The 26,517-nt window shown below is 44.0% G+C and overlaps 1 protein-coding gene and 1 pseudogene across 5 annotated transcripts in view; both read right to left on the reverse strand.

The window, feature by feature from the left end:
* Nucleotides 1–245: 245 nt before the first annotated feature.
* LOC132216703 (insulin growth factor-like family member 3) overlaps nt 246–26,517 on the reverse strand; it is a 71,320-nt gene continuing 45,048 nt past the window's right edge. For 2 of the 5 annotated variants that reach the window (XR_009448781.1, XR_009448783.1), the window contains exons 4-6: nt 4,833–4,886; nt 4,434–4,704; nt 247–4,261 (exon numbers count right to left, since the gene is read on the reverse strand). Coding sequence is in view for 1 of the 5 variants with exons in the window: in XM_059666081.1 (XP_059522064.1) it covers nt 4,255–4,261; nt 4,434–4,704; nt 4,833–4,886; nt 18,139–18,259 (453 nt within the window). In the remaining 4 variants the exon portion in view is untranslated. Of the gene's footprint in view, nt 4,262–4,433; nt 4,719–4,832; nt 4,887–18,138; nt 18,260–26,517 lie in introns of all 5 variants that reach the window. The other 3 variants (XM_059666081.1, XR_009448782.1, XR_009448784.1) reach the window with 3 other exon arrangements.
* LOC132216333 (TCF3 fusion partner-like) lies at nt 6,101–6,864 on the reverse strand (annotated as a pseudogene).

Raw genomic sequence — 26,517 nt, forward strand, 5'->3', positions numbered from 1 at the left:
GAGAATAGTGAGCAACTCTGAGAACTTGGTGGGTCTGTTACCAGGAAACTCCCAGATAAGCTCGGGCTGCCTGTCTCTTTGTCTAATAACAAAGTCAGGGTTGAATCACATAAAGCATTTATTGAGAAGGCCAGCCAACCAAGAACAGACACAGGACCTGATAGCGGGGATCTATACTCTGATAGAGCACCTGAATTAATCTGAAAAATGCTTACAAGGGTGCTTACAAGCATTCAAATCCTGTCTTCCAGAAAGATTCAGGGACAGGATTATAAAGGGGAGTGGACTGGGGTATGGAATGCAGCTACATGCAGTCATGGAGGTCCGAAGACGTCAGCTATCGTCAACAGTTACAGGCTATAAGATGATGTTGATGAGTTGATGTTTGACTCCTGGTGGGTGGGTCTAACTCTGCTTAGTGGTTCTGCTTGCTGGATTCACAGCTGAGTCACCTCCTTAATCGCTTCGCACAGGCCCTGAAAAGGAAACTTAAGGAAAACTTAACCGCCTATTCACATATAAGAAACTTAACCCCTATTCACATAAGTATATGTGTTCTAAGATTTAAAATAATATTATTTTTCAGATTAATTCAGGTGCTCTATCAGAGTATAGGTCCCCCCTATCAGGTCCTGTGTCTGTTCTCAAGCCCTTTATATGCATCCAGCCTTTTAATAATCTCAACTACCCCATGAGTTTAGGAATTGCAGGGTCCCCGCTTTCCAGCTGGGAAAATGAGGCACTTAGAGGCTATAGTAACTGGCCCCAATTCACCTGGACCACGCTGCAGAATGTGACAGAGCTGGAATTTGAACCCAGGATGTGTTTGGGCCCAGAGTGAAGTCCTGACTACTGTGCTGTCCTGCTCAGGGCCTGATACCAGCACAGCAGCAGGCCTAGTCCCGCACAGCGACTCGGTCCTCTCTCTGACCCCGACACTAATACTGTGCCTGCACCGAGCAGACCTCTGTACCCATCTGCTCACTGCATGACTTACTTGTCACCAGTTTTCAGATGGTAAATGCAGGCTTACATTTAACAGGCCTGTGGTCATGTGGCCCCGCCAGGTTCCAAATCAGCTGCTGACCCTGCAGTGCTCTGCACTGAGCCTCTCACTGGGGCTTCCAGGTGCTCGTGACCAAGACACTCAGCAGGAAACAAAGTGGCCCAGAAGTCTGCCTCTTCCTCTCTGTTTCTCTCTCATTCACTTGCTCACAATCGGTATCCTTCTCCCTCTTTAGTCATAGATGTTAGGTCGCCGAAGGAGGAACACACAAGGCCAGAATGGCGAGGGATTACGAATTTATTCGATCATCCACACACCAGGTGGCTGAGCCTGAATGGCTCCAGCACCCAGTGACAGGAGTCAGAGGCCTTTAAAGGACTTTTGGCGGGATTTTTTCTGGGTGGAGACCTCTTTATGCATACCTGGAGGGGGAAATAATGAAATGTGGTCACTGCGAGTGAAATGTGGTCTGAGCAAAGGGAATGTCCATAGTGAAATGATCTGGAAAGCCAGTTCCTAGGGGGAGGGGTATCAATTCAATTGCTCGATCAAATCTAACATTCCAGCCTTTTTGTTTATGGAATAGGGACGAAGGTCATATCTTCTGTAATTGCTTCCTGCTGAGGTGGGACATCAAGATCACAGGGGAACGGACTCTGAGAGTAGTGGGCTGGATGAGGGTTGCAGAAGCATGATTTTCCCAAGAGACTGGTTGGTGAAGTCTCGAAAGTGGTCCTGTTGAGTGACTTGGGAGGTAAAAGCTGGTCCTGAGGCCGCCCCAGCATCACTTGCGTAATTTTGCTGCTTTTCTGGGCCTGGAGCTGAAATACAACTGAGATCTAGATGTTATTTTTAGGGGGGAAAGAGTAGGGGTCTCCGTTGCCTCACTAGTGATATGAAAGGGGAGAGTAGGTTACCCTGGGGGTGAGGTTCTTGTTTTCCCAGTTGTGCCCCTCGCTGGGCATCCACAGGTTTCTTGTAGGTCCTGAGACAGGGTTTCAAAATAGGTAGAGCAGTGGTTAAGTCCCGATGGCAGTTCCAACCCCTGCTGTGATGCCCAGGGTTATGAGGAGAGGGATTATCTGGACTCCTCTTTTGTGTCAGGTATGATGGGTTACAGGGCCAGGTAAAGACTGATTATTGGGGGCTATATCTATATTGGGTGAAAGATGAGAGTACAGATTCCTGTCCAGCTGATGGGGAGACAGATGTATGTGTTTTCCCCACAGAGGAAGAAAAATCCCTGATCATGGAGACAAGCTGATAGCTGTAAGGGGAAGAGGTGGACTAAAGGGTAGGAGGTTCCTTTTTCTAGTTCTGCACTCCAAGCTGAGAGGGTAGTCACCATGGCACTGCCAATAAGGGCTGACAGATGAGTGGTTGAGATTTTATTGCAGTGAAAGTGGGAGGTAATGCTAGAATGGGCTGTTATCCAAGGGAAAACAGAAAAGGAAGGAAAGGAGCAGTTGAGGCCAGGGGCCAGGATGGTTGGATAAGAAGTAAGACACTGCACTCAGACCAGCCAAATTTGGCACTTTAAATTTCCTGAGGTGATAATCTGCCACTCACTGGCTTAACTTCTTATTTTTACTGAACCTTAATCCTTGCTGTTTTTACTTTTAAACCTTAAATTGCTGCACTAAAGACTTTTACTTTCTTTCAAGCAGAGCAACCATCTTAGTTGATGTCCAGGAAAATAGGTAGGAGAGAAACATGTTGGCCAATACTACAATGCATACATCTCAAGTAAAAGTAACTTTCTTTTTACTTATGGTGTCTCATTAATGGTGAGATTTAATGCTTCAATAATAACTTTTATTTTACTTGGTAAATAGTAGTGGAAGAGATTTCTACATTTCTTCTTTTTTTCTTTTTTCTTCTTTTTAAGCTTAAATTTACTTCTAAATAGCATTCTTTTTTGGCTAGTGCTCATTTGCATATATATGCAAATTTTACTTTGGACTTTACTAGAACCAGTTGCTCATAAAATATTGGCTTCTCACATGAATGAATTTATATGAGACCTTGATTATATTGTGAAAAGCTAACTTATCAAGTAATTAAAGTATGCTCCTTTATTGAAAAGCAAAGTAAGCAAACCTATACATTTGACCCATTAAGTACAGACCCCACCCCCCCGCCACCTCAGCCAATCTGAAGAGCAGGCTGGATGGTGGTCTGAGGCATTATGCACACTCTTATCTTTAAATTCTGCTGCTGAATATTCTGGTTTAGCTTAAGAAGTATCCAGCAACCTTGTCCTGCCAGGCTTAGAGACTGAAGCCTCACTTTCTTGACCAGAGTAAGCTGGCCCTTTTATATTTCTTGTAAATAGTTAACTTTAGAACTTATTTCTTTCTTTCAACATTTCTCGTTTTCTTCTCATCACATATGCAACCTTCACAAATTTCACACTTTCAAATTAGCCTTCAAACCTTCTTTCTACGTCCTTCAAAAATGCATAACCATGCCTCAGACCTTCCATTAAGTATTTCTACTCTAATATTCTTTCTTTCTGTCACACCTTCAGCAACTTGTACAGACCTTTTATTTCTTTTTTCCTTAAAATATATTAGGATTCTTCACTCTTAGAAACCTTAATTTTTCAATGATAACCAAAAAGTAAACAGCCAACATTTCTTAGATTGACATTTAACAACACACTTCCTTTCAAGAAAATATACATTCAACAAAGTACAAGAGACCTTCTGTAATAAAAACTAAGAGCAGGCGAATTAAATTGTGTCTAGCAATCAATGTTTGAGTATTGTATACTATTTAAAAATATTTAGATGTTTATCATTTAACCCAGCAATGCTCCCGCTCCTCCGGGCAGCTTCCATCCTCCCCACCTCCCACAGGAGCTGCAGGTGCAGGAACCACGAGGTGGCTCTGGGGCTGGGTCCTCTCCCCCACAGGGAGGAATATCCACCTCCCCAGCCTCACTCCTTGTCCCCTTGAAGAGAGAAGAATCCTGACGCAGAGGAGAGAGAGGACACTTAGGCTGACTGAGGACACACTGATTGCTGTGGGCAGGGGGGCTTTAGGAGCAGAGAGAAGTTCCTGTGTAATCATTGCTCAGCAAGTTGCCACAGGAAATTCAGAAAGAACACATCTAACCTCACCAGAATCTAGGACACGGTTTTATCATTTGAAAACCATACCACCCACCCATTTCTTCTCATATGTTAGGGTGCGTGCTTTTAGCCAGATGTTCCAAGGTTCCAATAGGATGTCCAGGTTGTCCCTCATACACTGCAGAAAATGAAAGAGATGGAGACTGAGCGGTTTCGGAGAGATGCAGACATGGAGAGGGATAGGGAGATGCAGGACTGGGATCCCTATCCAGTAGGGCCCCAGCCTCCAAAGTCCATCCCTGCCTTAGCCCCCTTGTCCTGTTGTCATCTTGAGTGAGGCAGGTCCTTACGTGGGACAGAATCTGGAGATGGGAGAGGTAAGGCACTGTGACTTCATGCCTAGAACCTTCAGTCTCACAACAAATCTCTTCTGGGGGCCAAAGGACTCGGGACAGCAGAGCTCAAAGCAGGGCCAGAACCTGCAGCCGAGGCCACAGAGGTTGGTCCGGTTGAAGGGCAGGATGGTGTCATGATCACAGCATTTCTCCGTGGGGTTGTACATCTGGTTCCCGCATCTGGGTGCTCGCTGGCACAACCACAGGCCGGAGTTCATGTGGGCCCCTGGAGACAAATTGCTGGTGACTTCAAGGAGAACCAGGCACTATCCCCATCCCCTGAATCAGGATCCTCTTTAAACCACTTCCCAAGGGCAGTCTCATCCCTCTTCACTCTTTCCACCCTGCACTCACCTGACTTTAAGCACAGGAGGAGGAGGAGGAGGAAGACTAATATGCAGATGAAACCTGGAGAAGAAGGAAGGAGGGTTAAGGCCGAGGCTGAGGTTGTGGACCCCAGGTAGGGCAGGCCAGTGTGGAGAAGGCTTAGTTCCAGATTTGTTTTAAAGATTTGAGTTTGGGATCATCTCTATGTAGGGTCTAGTTCCTGACACAGGTAAGAGTCCAGAAATCTGGGCCTAAACATACTGGATCCCTTGAGGGGAGAGAATGGGGGGGAGAGGGAACTCTTGGAACCATATGTTACAATTGTAAGAATGCAGTGAAGTTTCCCAGTTGGCAGAAGGGCAGAGGGAGGGGGAACTCTTGGAACCATATGTTACAATTGTAAGAATGCAGTGAAGTTTCCCAGTTGGCAGAAGGGCAGAGAAGGTATTAAAGGTGTCAATAAAGTGATTTGGAAGGATGAAGGAAGCTGAAGTTAGATGGGGAGAGAATTGGGGTGCATGGTTGCTTTTGGGGATATGATTTGGCTTGACTAGGTCTTGCAGTTGGAGCTCTCCTGTATTTCAGCTTCTGGGCACCATGACTGCAAATGAAGTTTGAGAGATGAAGTTCAAAGGATGGACATGAATGTTTTTTATAGATGCAACTAGAGGCCCGGTGCACAAAAATTTGTGCACTCGGGTGGGTCCCTCAGCCCACCCTGTGCCCTCTCGCAATCTGGGGCCCCTTGGGGGCCCCTTCCCCTGGCTGCTGGCACCAGTTTTCCTCCGGTGCCCGGAACCCAGGCCTTCGCTCTTCGCTGGGAGGGGCCCACACGGTGGGCGAGGGGCTTAGCTCTTTTAAAAATACTTCTGAATGTTTGGTAAATAACCCTGTAGGAATCTACTTTCTGAAACATGCTGGTTGTTAAGAGCTGATTTGGGTAATCAACAAAATGTATGTTAAAATCCTAATCCCCAGAACCTCAGAATGTACCTGTATATGGATATAAGATCTTTAAAGAGGGGATTACATTAAATTGTGGCAGTTCCAGTGGGACCCTTAGCCCATCTCACTGAAGTCCTTATAAGAAGAGGAATGTTGGGGTCCAGCCCCAGCAGGTCCAGGGGTTCCCAAAGAAGGAATGACACAGAGGCAGCATTCAGGTTATCATCATAGCCAGGTTCTCTTTTTATTGTCCTGTTACATCTATATTTATACTATTTGATCCTATAAACATGCCTCTATAAGCTTTTTTTTTTTTTTTTGCATCGGGTCCATTTATTGGGGGGGGGGGGTCAGTCAAAGGGGGAGCTGGCTAGGGTGGGGTAGGGCAGCAGCTTGTCTGGCCCCCGAGAAACCCAACTTAAGTCCAGAGCCTCTAGGGCTTAGAAGCCAAAGTCTTCCTCCACCTTTATCTGCACGGGGGCCAGCTCCGGAGTCAGTGGGACTCCTGCCCAGTGCCCTTCCTATGGCACTCGCCGCCTCTTCCAACTGCTGGGCCCCTCGCCAGGGGCCGGGCTGCTGGCTTCTGTGGGCGCTGGCGTCCTCCTGGGCGGGGACAGCCCCTCTTTCTCTGGAGGCTCGTTCTCAGCGTTGCCTGGGTTGGGGGCGTCTCTGCCCTGGCTGCCCTCGTCCTCCAGTAAGATGGTGAACTGGCTGGCCCGGTAGTTGTCACCGTAGGAGTCCAGCACCTTCATGAGGAACCTCTGCTCCTGCTGGAGTCTCCATGTTATCCTCTATATCTGATGGAGCCTGTTCAGGACCCGCTCCTTTGCCTGCTCGATCTCCCTGCAGCGCCGATCCAGCACCTGGTACTTCCTGCAATTGAGTTCCCCTTGGCACCGCGGCCTCTGGCCTTGGGCTGCCTTCTCCTCTTCGTCTCGCTCCTGGAGGCTGGAGCTGCCCAGACCCCCAGACACGAACTCCACTTCGGTCTCAAGCTCGCTCTCCAGGATGTGACCACCTTCAGCGGAGGCAGCGCCAGCTCCCAGCCGGGAGGTGCTGAGAACTCCTCAAAGCCCACAGCTGCCATGGACCCTTCTCTCTGCTCCAGCTCCATTTCTCCCTGGCTCCCCGCAGAACTTCCAACCTTGCAAGCCTCTAGTTTAAAGTGGCTTGCGAAACTACAGCCCATCCAATTTCACAGCCAGGCACCCAGGCCCTGGCCGCTAAGCCTCCTGGGAGTTGTAGTTCTCTATTTCCGGCTTGCCTCCCTCGCCCCACTCCCACCCCAGTCCCAACTGAAAGGCCCTGCTGGCTGGTCTAACCCTGTGGCCAGGCATCTGAGTCACCTCGGGTCTTTATTCCTGTCCCGACACCACGCCATCTGACCATGGAGACTCTCCTCTTGCGAGGCCCCTGGGTCTCCTTCTGGGTCTCCTCAGCCCAGGTACTGGATCGCGTGCCCCAGCAGCGATACAGCCCTGGTGCCTGGGTCTCCTTCTGGGGCCTGGCTGTATTGCCCCCGGACTGGATGGTGTGCCCCAGCTGCGACGCAGCCCCGGGCCCTGGGTCTCCTCAGCCTGGGCACCGGATTGCGTGCCCCAGCGGCAAAAACAGCCCCGGTGCCTGGGTCTCTTTCTGGGTCTCCTCAGCCCAGGCACTGGATTGCGTACCACAGCTGCAACTCAGCCCCGGGCCCTGGGTCTCCTTCTGGGGCCTGGCTGCATCGCCCCTGGGGTCCAGATGGTGTCCCCAGGCAGCTATGCAGCCTGGCCTCTGGCCCCGCCTCTGGGTGTTCTCCCATCACTGGTGATCAGTGATCTGAGAAGCCAGGCAGACATCGACCTCTTTCCTGCCCCACTCAGCTTCTCCCATTACTGGCCCAGGGCCGGCAAAGGCGGCCAGGTTCTCTTATCACAGAAGCCGGCAAAGGAGGCCTGGCTTCTCCGAGCAAAGGCAGCTCGGTTCTCTGGCTCTTGGCTGCCGCCTGGGTTTCCGATTGCAGTCAGCGGCAGGCAGCTTCTTCCCTCCTTCCCCTTTCACCTCCCAGCATTGTGCCTATGTTGGCAGTTAACTGCCAATCTTAGTTGGCAGTTAATTTGCATATAGCCCTGATTAGCCAATGAAAAGGGTATCGTCGTACGCCAATTACCATTTTTCTCTTTTATTAGATAGGATAACATGACTATAATATAGGTTAAAGCATAAGTTACCTAAAATGATACAGAAAAAGCATTTGACAAAATCTACATTTTCATACTTTTAAAAACCCCAACATAGAACAAGCTATTAATAGAAAAGAACCTCCTCAACCTGATGAAGGCTATCCACAATAAATCTCACAACATATCATACTGAATGGTGAAAGACTGAAGGCTCTCCCTTTAGCATCAAGAGCAGGACACTCTCACCACTCTATTCAACAGAGCACTGGATGTTTAAGCCAGAGAAATTGGGCCAGAAAAGAAATAGAGTGCACTCAGATTGGAAAAGAGGTAAAACTATTTCTATTTGCAAATGACATGATATTGTACATTAAAAATTCTAAGGAAGCTACCAAGACCCAGCAGAACAAACTGAGAAAGTCAGCAAGGTTGTAAGAGACAAGATAAACATATAAAAATCAATTGTATACACTAGCAAAGACCATCTGAAAATAAAATTAAGAGAATAATTCTACTTACAATAGAATCAAAATTACAGACTCATGAATAAACTTAACAACAGAAGCACAAACTTTGTAAACTGAGAACAATAAAACATTGTTGAAAGACAGTGAAGAGAATACATAAACAAACTGGAATACATCCATGTTCATAAATTGGAAGACTTCAGAAATCAACTAACTGATCCTAAAACTTGCATTGAAATACAAAGGACCTGAATTACTTCAGAGGATTGGCAGCAGGAGAGAGCACTTGACCTTTTCCATTGAAATACCAAGTTAACCAACTATAATTCAACAAAGAAATTGCTGCTCAACACAGACACTTGAAGAGAAAACCAGGGATTGAACCATCTAAAGGTGAGCAACCGAGAATAAATGGGGAGAGGAGAAGGGAGGAAAGGGCAGAAGGTCCAGAGAAGCAGCCCTGCAGCTGGAAGCCCATGGCCAGACCTGGAGAGGGAGGGAGCGGGACGTAGCAGGAATTCCCTTTGGCTGGAAGGAACAGAGAGCTGCAGGGTACAGCCCAGAGGGCCAGTGGCAAGGGCCAAACAGTGTCTGAGTTGCCTGACAGAGCACTGGGTTCTGCCATGTGGTTCTCCACAGTTGGCAGGTGGTGGTGTTCAGACAAAGAAATGGAACCACAGAGCTCTTGGACCCCCAAACTCTCTTCCCGTTGCCCTTGGAGTTAGGCCCTGGAGCATATAACCTATAAACCATGAGCTATTGCAGTAGAATCACTGTTTCCCTCTGTGACTGATCCCAAGGAGGGATGCTTGGGATGGAACTCCACCACAGAGGTCAGGGGTCACCATTATGGTGAGGGCAAAACAAATCCCAGTCCCATAGAGCAGGCTGTACTGTCTTACTCAAGTCTTGGAGGTCAAGACAGGTAGATCACAGAGGTAAAAATAAATAAATAAATATTTTAAAAAATAATCCTATCTAATAATAGACAAACATGGTAATTAACCATACCTCTGCTACGCTTCCCATTGGCTAATCAGGGTGATATGCAAATTAACTGCCAACCAAGATGGCGGCCGGCAGCCACGCAGCTGAAGCTAACATGAGGCTTGGTTGCCCCGGCGATGGAGGAAGCCAAGGTTCCCCGCCTGCCGCGGCATGGCTCTGAGCTCCGAAAGCAACAGCTCCGAAAGTAACAGAGTTTCAATTATAGAAGCTAAACAAACCCCAGATACCTGATTTCAGCCAGCTGGCCTCAGAGCTGGAGCTGCAACAAAGTTTCAATTACAGAAGGTAAGTAAATCCCAGAATAAAAAAAGAAAGAAAAAAAAGGAGAGACTGGGAGCTTCAGTTGCAGGCTTGGCCCACCTGAAAACAGCCCTCAGCCCCTCATCCAGACTGGCCAGGCACCCCAGTGGAGATGGCCACCCTAAAAGGGGTGTGGCCAGCCTGAAAACAGCCCTCAACCCCTCATCCAGGCTGGCCAGGCAACCCAGTGGGGACCCGTACCCTGAAGGGGGTGCAGGCAGCCTGAAAACAGCCCTCTGCCCCTCATACAGGCTGGCCAGGCACCCCAGTGGGGACCCCCACCCTAAAGGGGGTGCGGGCAACCTGAAAACAGCCATCAGCCCCTCACCCAGACTGGCCAGACACCCCAGTGGGGACCCCCACCCTAAAGAGGGTGTGGGCAGCCTGAAAACAGCCATCAGCCCCTCACCAGGCTGGCCAGGCACCCCAGTGGGGACCCCCACCCTAAAGGGGGTGCGGGCAGCCTGAAAACAGCCATCAGCCCCTCACCCAGGCTGGCCAGGCACCCAAGCAGGACCCCCACCCTGATCCGGGACACCATTCAGGGCAAACCAGCCGGCTCCCACCCGTGCACCAGGCCTCTATCCTATATAGTAAAAGGGTAATATGCAAACTGACCCTAACAGCAGAAAGACTGGGACTGACTGGTCACTATGACACACACTGACCACAAGGGGGCAGACGTTCAATGCAGGAGTTGCCCTCTGGTGGTCAGTGTGCTCCCACATGGAGGAGCTCTGCTCAGCCACAAGCCGGGCTGATGGCTGCCAGTACAGCGGCGATGGTGGGAGCCTCTCCCGCCTCCTCAGCAGCGCTAAGGATATCTGACTGCAGCTTAGGTCTGCTCCCCGCTGGCAAGTGGACATCCCCCGAGGACTGCCAGGCTGCCAGAGGAATGTCTGATTGTCAGCTTAGGCCCAATCCCCTGGGGAGCAGGCCTCAGCCAGCAGATAGTCATCCCCCAGGGGTCCCAGACTGTGAGAGGGCACAGGCCGGGCTGAGGGACCCCCCCCCCCCCGCCGAGTGCACAAATTTTTATGCACCAGGCCTCTAGTAATAAAATAAAAATATTTTGATTCAGCACCATCTACTGGAAAATAGTAGAAAGACTTCTTCATTAACATAGATACAAATGTCTAGGGCAAAGAAGAACAGGAAGTACCATGAATAACTATGGTAACAAGGATGATCAGGAAAAAAAAAATGAAAAATCCCCAGAAAGCAAGCTGGAACACATGGAAATATGTGATGTAAATGAGAGATTTCAAGTTTGCAATTCTGAAAATACTCAACGAGATGAGAGAAAATACAGACAGGCAATTCAAATGCACTCAGGAAACAAATCAGTGAACAAAACTAGTACTTTACCAAAGACATTGAAACTTTAAAAGAAAAACAAACAGAAATCTTGGATATTAAGCATGCCATTAAGGAGATTACGAGTGAACTACTGTGCATAGAAAACAGAGCCAACCAGATGGAAGAAGGAATTAGTGATATTGAAGATAGGAATCTAGAAATGGCACAGATGGAAAAAGAGAGAGACCCAAGCATCAAGAAAAATAAAAGAGCTCTATGAGAATTATCTGACTCCATCTGAGAAAGCAAAATATTAGAATTATAGGCATGCAGAGCAGGAGCAGTGGGGGCATGGAAGGGAGAGACTATTCAAACACATAGTGGATGAGAACTTCCCAAACCTATGGAAAGAATTAGATCCTCAAATCAAAGAAGCAAACAGAACACTTAGTTACCTCAATCCAAAGAGGCCTTCTGCAAAGCACTTGGTATTAAAGCTGTTAAAAATTAATGACAAAGAAAAAATTCTCAAAGCAGCCAGGGGGAAGAAGGAAGTGACCTATAAAGGAAAACCCATCAGAATTTCTTCCAACTTCCCAGCAGAAACTCTACAAGCCAGAAGAGAGTGGGACCAAATATTCCAACATCTGAATGAGAGAAATTATAGGCCACGAGTAATATATCCAGCAAAATTATCCTTTAGATGTGAAGGAAAAATAAGAATGTCCCCAGCCATACAGAAGCTGGGGGATTTCATCACCAGAAAACTTCCATCGCAGGAAATACTCAAGGAAGTTATTCTACCTGAAACAAAGAACGTAAGGTCACAATATCATGAGTAAGATCACCAAAAAACTTACAACATAAACAGGGATAATTTGTGATGACAAAAGTATAAAAGGGGAGGGGATAAAGGTCTGAACTGGCAAATGGGGATGAAGATCAGATGCACTCAAAAGAAAAAAAGCTACAGTATAAATGCAGGTTTATTTTTTATAAACTTAATGGTAACCACATACAAAAATCCCCAAACCAGGACACAGAGCTTAAAAAAGGGGAAACAGAGGAAAGAACTACGGAATATCACCGAACAAAAACAACAGAGAGAAAAATAAAGGAAAAGAACCAATGGAGGCAGAGCAACCAGAAAACAAAAGATAAAACCGCTATAGGGAATCTTCATACATCAGTAACTACCCTAAACGTAAATGGTCTGGATTCACCAATAAAGAGGCACAGAGTCGCAGAATGGATCAAAAAAACAAAACCTCACCATATGCAGCCTACAAGAGACACATCTAAGTGACAAAAGACAAAGGTGGATTCAAAGTAAAAGGGTGGAAAATGATTCTTCAAGCAAATAACATCCACAGAAAAGCAGGTGTAGCCATACTTATATATGACAAAATAGATTTCAAGATAACAAAGATAACAAGAGACAAAGATGGATACTTTATAATGATAAAGGGGACACTACATCAAGAAAATGTAACATGTCTTAATATATATGTACCAAACCAGGGGACACCGAAATATATAAAACTACTACTCATAGGACTAAAGGGAGAAACAGATCAAAACACAATCATAGTTGTGGAACTTAATATTCCATTGACAGCTCTAGAAAGATCAACCAAACTGAAAATCAATAAAGAAATATCGGCCTTGCCCTAGCTAGTTTGTCTCAGTGGATAGAGCATTGGCCTGTGGACTGAGAGGTCCTAGGTTCAAGGGCACATGCCAGGATTGTGGACTCAATCCCCAGTAGGTCGCGTACAGGAGGCAGCCAATCAATGATTCTCTCTCATCATTGATGTTTCTATCTCTCCCTCTCCCTTCTTCTCTGAAATCAACATATATATGAAATATCTGCCTTAAATGAAACACTAAACCAAATGGACATAATTGATATTTATCAAACCTTTCATCCCAGAACATCAGATTACATATTCTTCTCCAGTGCACATGGAACATTCTCAAGGGTAGATCATGTGTTGCATCACAAAAGTAGCATCAACCAATTCAAGATTGAAATTATACCAAGCATATCCTCTGACCACTATGCCTTGAAATTAGAAATCAACTGCAAAAAAGGAAGTAAAGAAACCCACAAATACATGGAGATTAAATAACGTACTATTAAAAAAAATGCCTGGGTCAAAGAAGACATAACAGATGAGATCAGAAGATATAGAAAGGCAAATGAGAATGATAACATATCAAAAATCTCTGGGATGCAGTGAAAGCAGTAATAAGAGGAAGTTGATATCATTACAGGCCTATTTCAAGAAACAAGAGAAATCCCAAGTAAACAACCTAACATCGCATCTAAAGAAATAGAAAAAGAAGAACAAAAGCAACCCTAAGTCAGCAGAAGAAAGGAAATAATAAAAATTAGAGCAGAATTAAATAAAATAGAGAACCAAAAGACTATACAAAAAAATCAGTAAAACAAAGAGCTGGTTCTTTGAAAAGATTAATAAAATTGACAAACTCCTGGCTAAACTCACTAAGAAAAAAAGGGAAAAGGCCCATGTAAATAAAATCAGAAATGAGAGAGAAGTCCCCACAGACATCACAGATATACAAAGGACAATACTAGGATATTATGAAAGACTATATGCCACCAAATTCAATAACCTAGAAGGAATGAATAAGTTCCTAGAAATATTAAACTTCCTAGACTAAATCATGAGGAATTGGAAAATCTAAATAGATTGATCAGCAGTGAGGCAGTTGATACAACCATGAAAAACCTCCCAAAAAATAAAAATCCAAGACCAGATGGCTTCACCAGTGAATTCTAGCAAGCATTCAAAGAAGATTTAAAACCTGACTTTCCTAAACTCTTCCAAAAAATTGAAGAAGAGGCAATACATCCTAACACTTTCTATGAGGCCAATATAAGCCGTATACCAAAAGTTGGCAAAGATAACACAAAAATAGAAAACTACAGACCAATATCTCTGATTAATACAGATGCAAAAATCCTAAACAAAATACTAGTAAATTGAATATAACACTACATCAAAAAAATAATACATCAAACCAAGATGGCGGCATAAGTAAACACCTATACTTGCTGCCTCTCACAACCACATCAAAATTACAACTAAAAGGCAGAACATCTACCACCCAGAACTGCAGGAAAGCTGGCTGAGAGGAAGTTCCACAACTAGAGGGGTGAAGAAAGCACATTGAGACTGGTAGGAGGTGCAGAGGCACGGAAAGTGCTGGCACCTGGATGTGCTGCTTTTTTAACCAGGAGGGAGATACAAGCTCCCACTTGCTCTGAACTCCAGTTCTGGGAGAGACTCTGGGGGACCCAGACACATACGGGGAGAAACTGAACTGTCTGGCATCAGGACAGGAATGCGAGGGTGGCTTTCTCTCAGAGGTGCTCTCAGCAATCATTGCTCCTGCACAAGGGGGTGGGACTTGGAGACCTGGGGACCTCTCCGGTGCAGGGCTGAATGGCAGCCATTGTTGTTTGCTCTGCCCTGGTGATTCACAGAGACCCTGCCCCACCCAATTTACAAGCCCACCCAAGCTGTGCGCATCTGCTTTTGTATATGAATGGCCTATCCTTTCTATGCCTAAAACCTGGCAAACTGCAGCTGGGTCAGAGAGCCCTACAGCTTCCAAAAGAAGGCCCACGGCCCAGCAGCAGCAACTGGCCTTGCTTCACAGTGGGCTTCATCTGGCCACTTCCAAACCCCATACAAAGAGGAGGAATCTGAAGATCTCTCTGTAGCTCCTGCTGGGCTACCCGAGACAGTGGCTGACCTTGCACCTCCTTGGAGATCCAAGAGCCAGTGTACCCAGTGGTCAGTGTGAGACCATACCAGATTACAACTCTTCACATTCATAAGAGACATACTCAAGAGGCAGACATAGTGAGCACCAAAGCCCCACTGAAGCAAGTCCTGCCCCATAAGGGTGTCTCCAGACAGTGGTTCTCAACCTTCCTACTGCCGCAACCCTTTAATACAGTTTCTCATGTTGTGGTGACCCCCAACCATAAAATTATTTTCGTTGCTACTTCATAACTGTAATTTTGCTACTGTTATGAATCATCATGTAAATATCTGATATGCAGGATGTATTTTCATTGTTCACAACCCATAGGTTGAGAACCACTGCTCCAGCACAGCAGATCTTCCAGTGTAGACACAGCTGGTCATCACAGCCAGTTGGCCTGAAGGTCAATTCCTCCCAGTGATATCAACAGCAATAAAGGGTTAAAGACAACAAGACTGTGGACACAGCCCACAAAGGGGTGCACCAAGAACATCCACCTCAGGTGACTGGGGAGGCTGAGCCACTGGGCCATATAGGACACCTATCATACAAGACCACTCTAGCAACTTAAGGAGACTTAACTACCCAGTATGCAGAAACAAACACAGGGAAACAGCCAAAATGCGGAGACAACGAAACAAGTCACATATGAAAGAAATGGAGGAAAGCAAAATACTGCATATAGAGTTCAAAACCACGGTTCTAGAAACCTCTGAGAAATTTAATGAGAGCCTCAAAGATATGGAAAAGGACCAGTCAGAAATTAAGCATACACTGACTGAAATAAAGAATAATATACAGAGATCCAACAGCAGACTAGAGGATCCCAAGAATCAAGTCAAATAATTGAAATAAGAAGAAACAAAAAACACCCAACTGGAAAAGAAAAAAGAATCCAAAAATATGAAGATAGTATAAGAGCCTCTGGGACAACTTCAAATGTACCAACATCAGAATTATGCGGGTACCAGAAGAAGAGAGAGAGTAAGATATTGAAAACCTATTTGAAGAAATAATGACAGAAAACTTCCCCTACCTGGTGAAAGAAATAGACTTACAAGTCCAAGAAGCACAGAGAACCCCAAACAAGAGGAATCCAAAGAGGACCACACCAAGACACATCATAATTAAAATGCCAAGGGCAAAAGACAAAGAGAGAATCTTAAAAGCAGCAAGAGAAAACAGTTAGTTACCTACAAGTGAGTACCCATATGACTATCAAGTGATTTCTCAACAGAAACTATGCAGGCCAGAAGAGAGTGGCAAGAAATATTCAAAGTGATGAATAGCAATGACCTACAACCAAGATTACTCTACCCAGCAAAGTTATCATTTAGAATTGAAGGTCAGATAAAGAGATTCACAGACAAGAAAACGATAAAAGAGTTCATCACCACCAAACCAGTATTATCTGAAAAGCTGAAGGGTATTCTCTAAGAAGAGGATGAAGAAGAAAAAGGTACAGATAAAATAATTATGAACAACAAAGTGACAACAAATACATATCAACAAGTGAATCTAAAAATCAAATGAATAAAAAACCTGATGAACAGAACAAACTGGTGAATGTAAATGAATCAGGGGCATAGAAAGGGGGCGGACTGACAATTCTCAGCTGGAGGGAAGGGGGTGTGCAGGATACAGGAAGAGATTGGACAAAGAGCTTACACCTATAGACGAGGACAGTGAGGGGTAGGGGAAGGCCTGGAGTGGGGTGGGAACCCGGTGGAGGGGATGTATTGGGGGGAAAAGAGGAACATCTGTAATAATCTGAACAATAAAGATTTTTTTAAAAATAATACATCATGAACAAGTGGGATTCATTCCAGGGGCACAAGGGTGGTTCAACATATGCAAATCAATCAACGTAACACATCATATTAACAAAAGAAAGGAGACAAATTGTATGATCTTATTAATTGATCCAGAAAAAGCATTTGATAAGATACAACATCCATTTATGATTAAAACACTCAATAAATAGGAATAGAAGCAAAGTACCTCAACATAATAAAGGCCATCTATGATAAACCCTCAGCTAATATCATACTCGGCGGTAAAAAACTGAGAGCTTTTCCTCTAAGAGCAGGAATAAGACATGGATGTCCACTCTTACCATTCTTATTAAATATAGTTCTGGGAGTCCTAGCCAGAGCAATAAAGCAAGAGAAAGAAATAAAAGGCCTCCAAATAGGGAAGGAAGAAGTAAAACTGTCACTTTTTGCAGACGACATGATTCTGTATATAGAAACCCTAAAGACTCCACCAAAAAACTATTAGAAACAATAAATAAATACAGTCAAGTTCAGGATACAAAATCAATGTGCAAAAATCCACTGCCTTCCTGTATACTAACAATAAAACTTCAGGAAAAGAAGTGAAAATATACAATTCCTTTTGCAATTGCAACCAAAAGAACAAGATACTTAGGAATAAACTTAAGAAAGAATGTGAAAGACCTACATATTAAAAATTACAAAGCATTATTAAAAGAGATTGAAAAAGATACAACAAAATGGAAAAATATCCCGTGTTCGTGGATTGGAAGAATCAACATAGTTAAAACAGCCATGTTACCCAAAGCAATATACAGATTTAATGCAATCTCTATCAAAATCCCAACGTCATTTTTTAAAGAAATAGAATGATAAATCATCAGATTTGCATGAAACCACAAAAGACTTTGAGTAGCCAAGGCATGAATGAAGAATGAAGAATGAAGAATGAAGCTGGAGGTATCATGCTACCTGTCTTCAAATTATACTACAGAGCAACAATAATCAAAACAGCATGGTATTGGCAGAGAAACAGACACACACACACATCAATGGAACAGAATAGAGAGCCCAGCTATAAAACCTCATGTATATAGGCAGATAATTTTCGTCAGAGAAGCCAGAAACACCCAATGGAGTAAAGATAGCCTCTTCAATAAATGGTGCTGGGAAAACTAGAAAGCCACATGCAAAAAAATGAAACTGGATTATAGTTTGTCCCTTTGTACAAAAATTAATTCAAAATAGATCAAAGACCTAAATATAAGACCCCAAACAATAAGTTACATAGAAGAAAATATTGGAACCAACCTATGGGCCTTGGTCATAGAGAACATTTCATGAACTTGGCTCTAAAGGCAAGGGAAGTAGAGGCAAAAATAAATGAATGGGAAGAGCTGAGATTCTGAAATTTGCAGGTTGGGGGAGAGATTGCAATGCAGTAAGACATGTCACAGGGGTGGTTAGGAAGTAGGTAGACAATAACTAAGTAGGAAAGAGAATGAAGTGTGAGGTTCAGAGGTACACTACAGGTGTGATAACACATACGCTAGACTTGGGGCTGGTGCCTTCTTACCAAAGCTTCTGGGCACCATGGTTCTTGATGACCCTCCAGAGTAGTTGATTGCAGAGAAGCAGGAGGACAGGGAATGGGACCATAGACTGTGACTTATATACTCACAGCAGAAGGGGCAGGGCTGCCAGCAAGGGAGGGTCATGAAGCGTCATAGTTGCATGAAAAAGAAAACCACATCGTTTTAATAAAATGTTTCTGAACCAGTTTCAACTGATTTCTATCTTCTCATATATCTCAGGCCTCGGGGTGGACTGGAAGGACTACATTCCTGTTTCCTAGGTCAATTATCTTGGTGTTTCATTCATAATTCTCAACCTATAAGCAAGGAATTCATGACTAAAATGTAAAGCCCTTGATAAACAGTACAACTGACTATGAAGCAAAATCATAAGGGTATTACTAGAGGACTTCACGTCTGTATAATTAAATTGTCTACATAGAAATCCCACAGAAGCTGCTGTCGAGCCAGAGGCATGGGGCAGATTGAGCCAGTCAGTCAGAAGACAACAGCCCTTTTTAGATTCAGACCAACCTGCACCCTCTCCAATCCAGGACCCCTTGTGGGATGTCTGACTGCCAGTTTAGGCTAGGATCAGGCCTAAGCCAGCTATCAGACATCCCTCTCACAATTCTGGACTGCTGGCTCCTAATCACTCATCTGCCTGCCTGCCTCCCTGGTCGCCCCCCCCCCACCGCCCATGGCCAGCCTAGTCACTCCCAACTGCAAACTCCCTCCCTGCTGGCCTGGTCATCCCTAACTCCCCACACACACACACACACACACACTGGCCTGGGTGCCTCTTACTGCCCCACCCCTGCCAGCCTGGTTGCCCTCAATTGCCCCACCTGCTGACCTGGTCACCCCCATCTGCCCTGCCCACTGGCCAGGTCACCCCTCACAGCTCCCCCGCTGGCCTGGTCACCCCACTCAGCCTGCTTGTTCAGTTGTTTGGTCATCCCTCACTAACCCCCCTACCAGCCTAGTCATAGGCAGCCATCTTGTGAGGGTATGAGGGTTAATTTGCATATCACCTCCTTATTATATAGGATTATTTAAAACTATGAAGGGGCCACAGCTAGAAACTGGTAACAGCATTGGACTCAGGAGTGCAAATGGGATAGAAGTCAAAGAGGAGATGGAAACTTTTTTTTCATTAAAAACAAAACAAAGCATGTTCTGGAAGTTTTACTATATATTTCCATGTCTCTGAACATTTAATAAGAATCCAGGTTGGGCCAATAACCAGGAGAGTCACCACGCGGCATGCTCAGCAGGATGACAGAGGTGAGCAGGAGTGCTGTGGGGCAGATAGAGTGGGTCCTTGTTCTCTATCACAGGGGAAAAGACAAGGCGGGATAGGATCCAGGATGGGAGGTGGGAGGAGGAGCTGCCTGAGCTGAGCCCTGATGAAGTAACTTTTTCAGGTGATGGGCAGAGGGCTGCAAGCAGAGATGGCAGGAGCCAGGCTTGGAAGCCTGTTGGGGAATTGCAGGAGAGGCTGTTGGGCGGGGATGGAGGCCAGTGCTGCTGCCCACAGAGCTGCAGAGTGGAGAGCAGGGCAGGTCATGCAGCCTTGCTGGGCACGCTAGGGAGTTGGGGTTTCATCCTGGAGACACCCAATGGTTTGAATCCAGGTCATGTTGCTGAGACACTGAAGTGTCCGCCCTCCACTCCGGACTGTCAGTCATCACTGCAGCAAGGCCATCTGCTCCCTATTATTATCCCATCTGCTCCCTATTATTATCTCAGTAATTCACTTGTTTCTCTCTTACAAAATTGTTTGTTGGTGTTGGTGAGAGATTCCATGGGTTTCTTGCATTTCTGCTCGTCTTGCAGTGAAGCACTGACTGTTTTCTCCTCCAACTTCTTTCCAAGGAAGTTTGTACAGTGAACAGCCGTGGCAGGTGGAGAGTGTGTCCCTCCAGAGCACCGGGTAGATGTGTTTAGCGTCCTGTGTAACAGTGACAAGGTCTTCCTCCAAGACAAGGCCAGGCAGGCTTGCTGCCCGATGTGACACATTCACATTTCCTCACTTTGGGGTTCATCTACTGTAATGCAACCCACTGCGTGTGCTGGCATCCCCTAGACCTCTTCCCTCCCTCTGTGGGAATTGGGGCTCTGGAAATAGGTGCAAATTTGGATACTCTGGTTACTCTCTGTTGCTGTGATAGGAAACTGTCCTTTGTCTCTGACCCAGAAGACTGTGTCTTCTGAGAGAACTCATGAAACTATGGCAGTGTACAGTTAATATCTCAATCCATTCCCAGTTCCTGAGGGCTCATTTAAGTTTCTCCTTACTCATTGCCTTTATTTATTCTTTGTTTCTGAAAGGACTCCAGTAGGCACTATATAGCTATTTCTTTTCTCTTTTTTTTATTGTTTAAAGTATTACAAAGAGTATTATATATGTCTCCTTTTTTTCCCCGCCCTTGACAATCCCCTGGCCTCCCCTACCCCCCAGTGTCTTATGTCCATTGGTTAAGCTTATATGCATGCATAAAAGTCCTTCGGTTGATCTCTTACCACCACCCCCCCCCCCCGCCATTGCCCTCCAACCCTCCCCGGTCTTCCCGCTGTAGTTTGACAGTCTGTTCGAGGCAGCTCTGCCTCTGTATCTATTTTTGTTCATAAGTTTATAATGGTCTTTATTATCCAGAAATGAGTGAGATCATGTGGTATTTTTCCTTCATTGATTGGCTTATTTCACTTAGCATAATGCTCTCCAGTTCCATCCATGCTGTTGCAAATGGTAAGAGTTCCTTCTTTTTTACAGCAGCATAGTATTCCATCGTGTAGATGTACCACAGTTTCCTAATCCATTCATCTATTGATGGGCCTTAGGCTGTTTCCAGATCTTAGCTATTGTGAATTGTGCTGCTATGAACATAGGGGTGCATATATCCTTTCTGACTGGTGTTTCTGGTTTCTTGGGATATATTCCTAGAAGTGGGATCACAGGGTCAAATGGGAGTTCCATTTTCAGTTTTTTGAGGAAACTCCATACTGTCTCCCATAGTGGCTGCACCAGTCTGCATTCCCACCAGCAGTGCACGAGTGTTCCTTTTTCTCCACATCCCCTCCAGCACTTATCGTGTGTTGATTTGTTGATGATAGCCATTCTGACAGATGTGAGATGGTACCTCAGTGTTGTTTTGATTTGCATCTCTCAGATGATTAGTGACTTAGAGCAAGTTTTCATATGTCTCTTGGCTTTCTGAATGTCCTCTTTTGAAAGGTGTCTATTTAGGTCCTTTGCCCATTTTTTGATTGGATTGTTTATCTTCCTTTTGTTAAGTTGTATGAGTTCCCTATAAATTTTGGAGATTAGAGCCTTATCAAATATGACATTGGCAAATATGTTTTCCCACACAGTGGGTTTTCTTGTTGTTTTGTTGATGGTTTCTTTTGCTGTGCAGAAGCTTTTTATTTTGTTGTAGTCCCATTTGTTCATTTTCTCTTTAGTTTCAAGTGCCCAAGGAGCTGTATCAGTGAAGAAATTGCTTCGGCATATGTCTGAGATTTTGTTGCCTTTGGATTCTTCTAGTATTTGTATGGTTTCCCATCATACATTTAAGTCCTTTATCCATTTTGAGTTTATTTTTGTGTGTGGTGTAAGTTGGTGGTCTAGTTTCATTTTCTTGCATGTGTCTGTCCAACTTTCCCAACACCATTTATTGAAGAGACTATCTTGACTCCATTGTATGTTCTTGCCTCCTTTGTCAAATATTAATTGAGCATATTGGTTTGGGCCGATTTCTGGGCTCTCTATTCTATTCCATTGATCTATATGTCTGTTCTTGTGCCAGTACCAGGCAGTTTTGAGAACAGTGGCTTTGTAATACTGCTTGATATCTGGTATTGAGATCCCACCTACTTTGTTCTTTCTCAGGATCGCTGCAGCTATTCGGGGTCCTTTTTTATTCCAGATGAATTTTTGGAGAGTTCGTTCTAGATCTGTGAAATATGCCGTTGGTATTTTAATGGGAAGTGCGTTGAATTTATAGATTGCTTTGGGTAGTATGGACATTTTGATGATGTTGATTCTACCAACCCATGAACACGGTATGTTCTTCCATCTGTTTATGTCTGCCTCTATCTCTTTTTTCAAGGTCCTATAGTTTTCTGAGTAGAGGTCTTTTACCTCTTTGGTTAAGTTTATTCCTAGGTAGCTTAATTTTTTTGGTGTGATGGTAAATGGGATTGTTTTTTTAGTCTCTCTTTCTGAAATTTCACTATTTGTGTATAGAAATGCCATAAATTTCTTGGAGTTAATTTTGTATCCTGCTACATTGCCAAATTCATGTATTAAGTCTAGTAGGTTTTTTATGGAGTCTTTAGGGTTTTGTATGTATAATATTATGTCGTCTGCAAATAAGGACAGTTTTACTTCCTCTTTTCCAATTTGGATGCCTTTTATTTCTTCTTCTTGTCTAATTGCAATGGCTAATACTTCCAGTACTATGTCGAACAGGAGTGGTGAGAGTGGGCATCCCTGTCTTGTTCCTGTTCTTAGGGGAAATGGTGATAGTTTTTGTCCATTGAGTATGATGTTAGCTGTGGGCCTGTCATATATGCCTTTTATTATGTTGAGGTATGATCCTTCTATTCCCACCTTGCTTAGAGTTTTTATCAAAAATGGGTGTTGAATTTTGTCAAATGCTTTTTCTCCATCGATTGATATAACTATGTGGTTTTTTTCTTTCAATTTGTTTATGTGATGTATCACATTTATTGATTCACGGATATTGTACCATCCTTGCATCCCTGGGATAAATCCTACTTGGTCATGGTGTATGATCTTTCTGATGTACTGCTGGATCCGATTTGCTAAGATTTTGTTGAGGATTTTGGCATCTATGTTCATGAGGGATATTGGCCTGCAATTCTCTTTCATTGTGTTGTCTTTACCTGGTTTTGGTATTAGGGTGATGCTGGCTTCATAGAATGAGCTTGGGAGTGTTCCTTCCTCTTGAATTTTTTGTAGTAGTCTGAGGAGGATAGGTTTTAGTTCTTCCTTGAATGTTTGGCAAAACTCCCCTGTGAAGCCATCTGGTGCTGGGCTTTTGTTTGATGGAAGCTTTTTGATGACTGCTTCAATTTCTTCCATTGTTATTGGCCTATTGAGATTTTTAGATTCCTCCTGATTGAGTTTTGGAATGTTGTATTTTTCTAGGAATATGTCCATTTCCTCCAGGTTGTCTAGTTTGTTGGAGTAGAGTTGTCCATAGTATTTTTTAACAATCATTTGCATTTCTGTGGGGTCTATTGTTATTTCGCCTCTATCATTTCTGATTTTGTTTATTATTGTCCTCTCTCTTTGCTTCTTGGTGAGCCTGGCTAGAGGTCTGTCAATCTTGTTTATCCTTTCAAAGAACCAGCTCTTGGTTTCATTGATTTTCTGTATTGTTTTTTTGGTCTCTATGTCATTTATTTCTGCTCTAATCTTTATTATCTCCTTCCTTCTGATCACTCTGGGCTTTTCTTGTTGCTCTCTTTCTAATTCTTTGAGCTGTAGATTTAGATGATTTACTACCATTTTTTCTTGTTTTTTGAGATAGGCCTGTAGAGCTATAAACTTCCCTCTCAGGACTGCTTTCATTGTGTCCCATAGGTTTTGGATTGTTGTGTTTTCATTGTCATTAGTTTCCAGGATGTTTTTAATTTCTTCTCTGATCTCATTGGTAACCCAATCAATATTTAATAACATGCTATTCAGCTTCCAAGTGTTTGAGTATTTTGGGTTGTTTTAATGTAGTTTATTCATAATATTATGCCTTCGTGGTCTGAGAAGATGCTTGGTATGATTTCAATCTTCTTGAATTTTGGGAGACTTTGTTTGTGATCCTATATGTGCTCTATTTTTGAAGATGTCCCATCAGCACTTGAGAAGAACTTATATTCCGTGGCTTTGGGGTGAAGTGTTCTGAAGATGTCAATTAAGTCCATCTGATGTAGTGAGTCATTTAGGATTGCCGTTTCTTTGCTGATTGTTTGTCTAGAGGATTTATCCAGTGATGTCAGAGGTGTATTAAAGTCCCCTACTATGATGGTATTGTGGTCGATCTCTCCTTTGTTATCTTCCAGGAGTTTTTTTATGTATTTGGGTGCTCCTGCATTGGGTGCATATATGTTTATCAGGGTTATATCTTCTTGTTGTATTGATCCCTTTAATATTATGAAGTGGCCTTCCCTATCTCTTGTTATGGCCTCCACTTTGAGGTCTATTTTGTCCAATATAAGTATTGCTACCCCAGCTTTTTTTTTTTCCATTTGCCTGAAAGATATTTTTCCATCCGTTCACTTTCAGTCATGTGAGTCCCTTCTAATGAGGTGGGTCTCTTGTAGACAGCAAATGTATGGGTCATGTTTTTTTATCTATTCAGCTACTCGATGTCCTTTGGTTGGAGCATTTATTCTGTTTACTTTTAAAGGTATTATTGAAAGGTACTTGTTTGTAGCCATTTCTTTTTTTGTGTGGCTGTTTTCTTTCTGAGCTTTTTATTTCCTCTTTTTACACCAATCCCTTTAGCATTTCTTGCATTGCTGGCTTGGTGGTGATAAACTCCCTTAGCCTTTTTTTGTCTGTGAAGCTTCTTATTTCCCCTTCAGTTTTGAATGATAGCCTTGCTGGATCGAGTATTCTTGGATTCAGTCCTTTGCTTTGCATCACTTTGTAAATTTCTGTCCATTCTTTTCTGGCCTGATGTGTTTCTGTTGAGAAATCATTTGATAATCTAATCGGAGATCCCTTGAATGTAACTTTCCGTCTCTCTCTTGCAGCCTTTAAGATTCTCTCTTTGTCCTGAACATTTGCCGTGGTAATTATGATGTGTCTTGGTGTGGGTCTTTTTGGGTTCACCTTGTTTGGCACTCTCTGTGCTTGTGTGATTTTTTTTCTTCCCCACCTCCAGGAAGTTTTCTGATATTATTTCTTCAAATAGGTTTTCTAAGTCTTGTTCCTCTTTCTGTTTTCTGGCACCCCTATAATTTTTATGTTGTTTCGTTTCATGTTGTCCTATAGCTCTCCTCCTGTCTTTTAATTTTTTTCTCCAATTGCTGTTCAGTTTGGGTGTGTTTTGTTTCCCTGTCTTCTAATTCACTAATTAGGTCCTCCGCTTCTCCTAGTCTACTGTTGATACTTTCAATGGTGTTTTTTTATTGCAGCTATATCACTCTTCATTTCTTCTTGGTTCTTACATAATTTATTTATTTTTTCATCTGTTTCTTCTTGCTTCTTCAATAAGTTGTTGATTTTTTCCTCCATCCGGTTTATGCATTCTAGGGCCCTTAATCTGAATTCTTTTTCTGTCATGCTACATGCCTCGGTTTCACTTAGCTGCTTTTCTAGTGAGTCCTCCTTTTCTTTCCTTTGGAGGTTTCTTTGTCTACCCATGTTTGATCTCACGGACAGATCCAGATGTTGAGTCGTTCAGTGGCTCCTCCCTAGGTGGCAGTGGCTCCTCGGGCTGCGGTTGTCCCTCGGGTGGTTGTGGTAGCAGTTTGCTCCTCAGTTGGCAGCAGCTCCTGTGGTGGGTGCTGTTCACCGCTGTGGTGGCTCCTCTGGCTGGTGGGGGGAGGCTTCATACACAGCTGCTGTTTCTCAGCAGAGGTTGTGGTGATCAGGAGGCTGCTGTTCCTTGAATGGGTGTGGGCTACACAAGCAGCTCTATATAGCTATTTCTTGTCACAGTTGAAAGACACTTACGTAAAAGTGATTTTGCTTTATTTATAAAATTATGAGTACTTTTTATTGAAATATTATTTGTGCCATTTTATTTTATTTTATTTTATTTTATTTTATTTTATTTTATTTTATAGAGAATGGAATGGAGGGGGGAAAGGGAGAGAGGGAAAGAGAGAGAGAAAGAGAAACTTTGATGTGAGTGACCTGGGCCAAGGATTGAACCTGCAACACAGATATTGCCCTCCACTGGGAATTAAATCCATGACCCTTCAGCCAGGGCATGTTTACCACTTTAAAGAATAGGATTCAATGATATTTTTGCTGACTACATTAAACACTTCTAAAGAATACAATGAGACTCCCCAGGAACAGGGTGTGGGTGGAGACAATTCCCACCAGGTGATGGGAAGAGGTCCAGGTGACCCCACACAGAGGGTTTCCTTACAAGAGAAGAGCCACAAAGTTAGGAGACCTTAACCTTTCTTCATTGTGTCAACTTTATTGACTCAGTCACTGAGAGACTCTTTGTATTCTCCTCTGAAGGCATCCAGCCTAGACTGTACACTAGACCCGTCCACAGTGATGGGCATGCGCTTTATCTGCACTGTCCAGTGTGGTAGCCACCAGACAGATGAGGCTATTGTGGACAAAAAAAAAATGGTGCTGTAGTAAATCACAAATTCCTAACTGGACA

This window comes from Myotis daubentonii, chromosome 15 (genome assembly GCF_963259705.1).
Source record: "Myotis daubentonii chromosome 15, mMyoDau2.1, whole genome shotgun sequence".
Classification (NCBI taxonomy): domain Eukaryota; kingdom Metazoa; phylum Chordata; class Mammalia; order Chiroptera; family Vespertilionidae; genus Myotis; species Myotis daubentonii.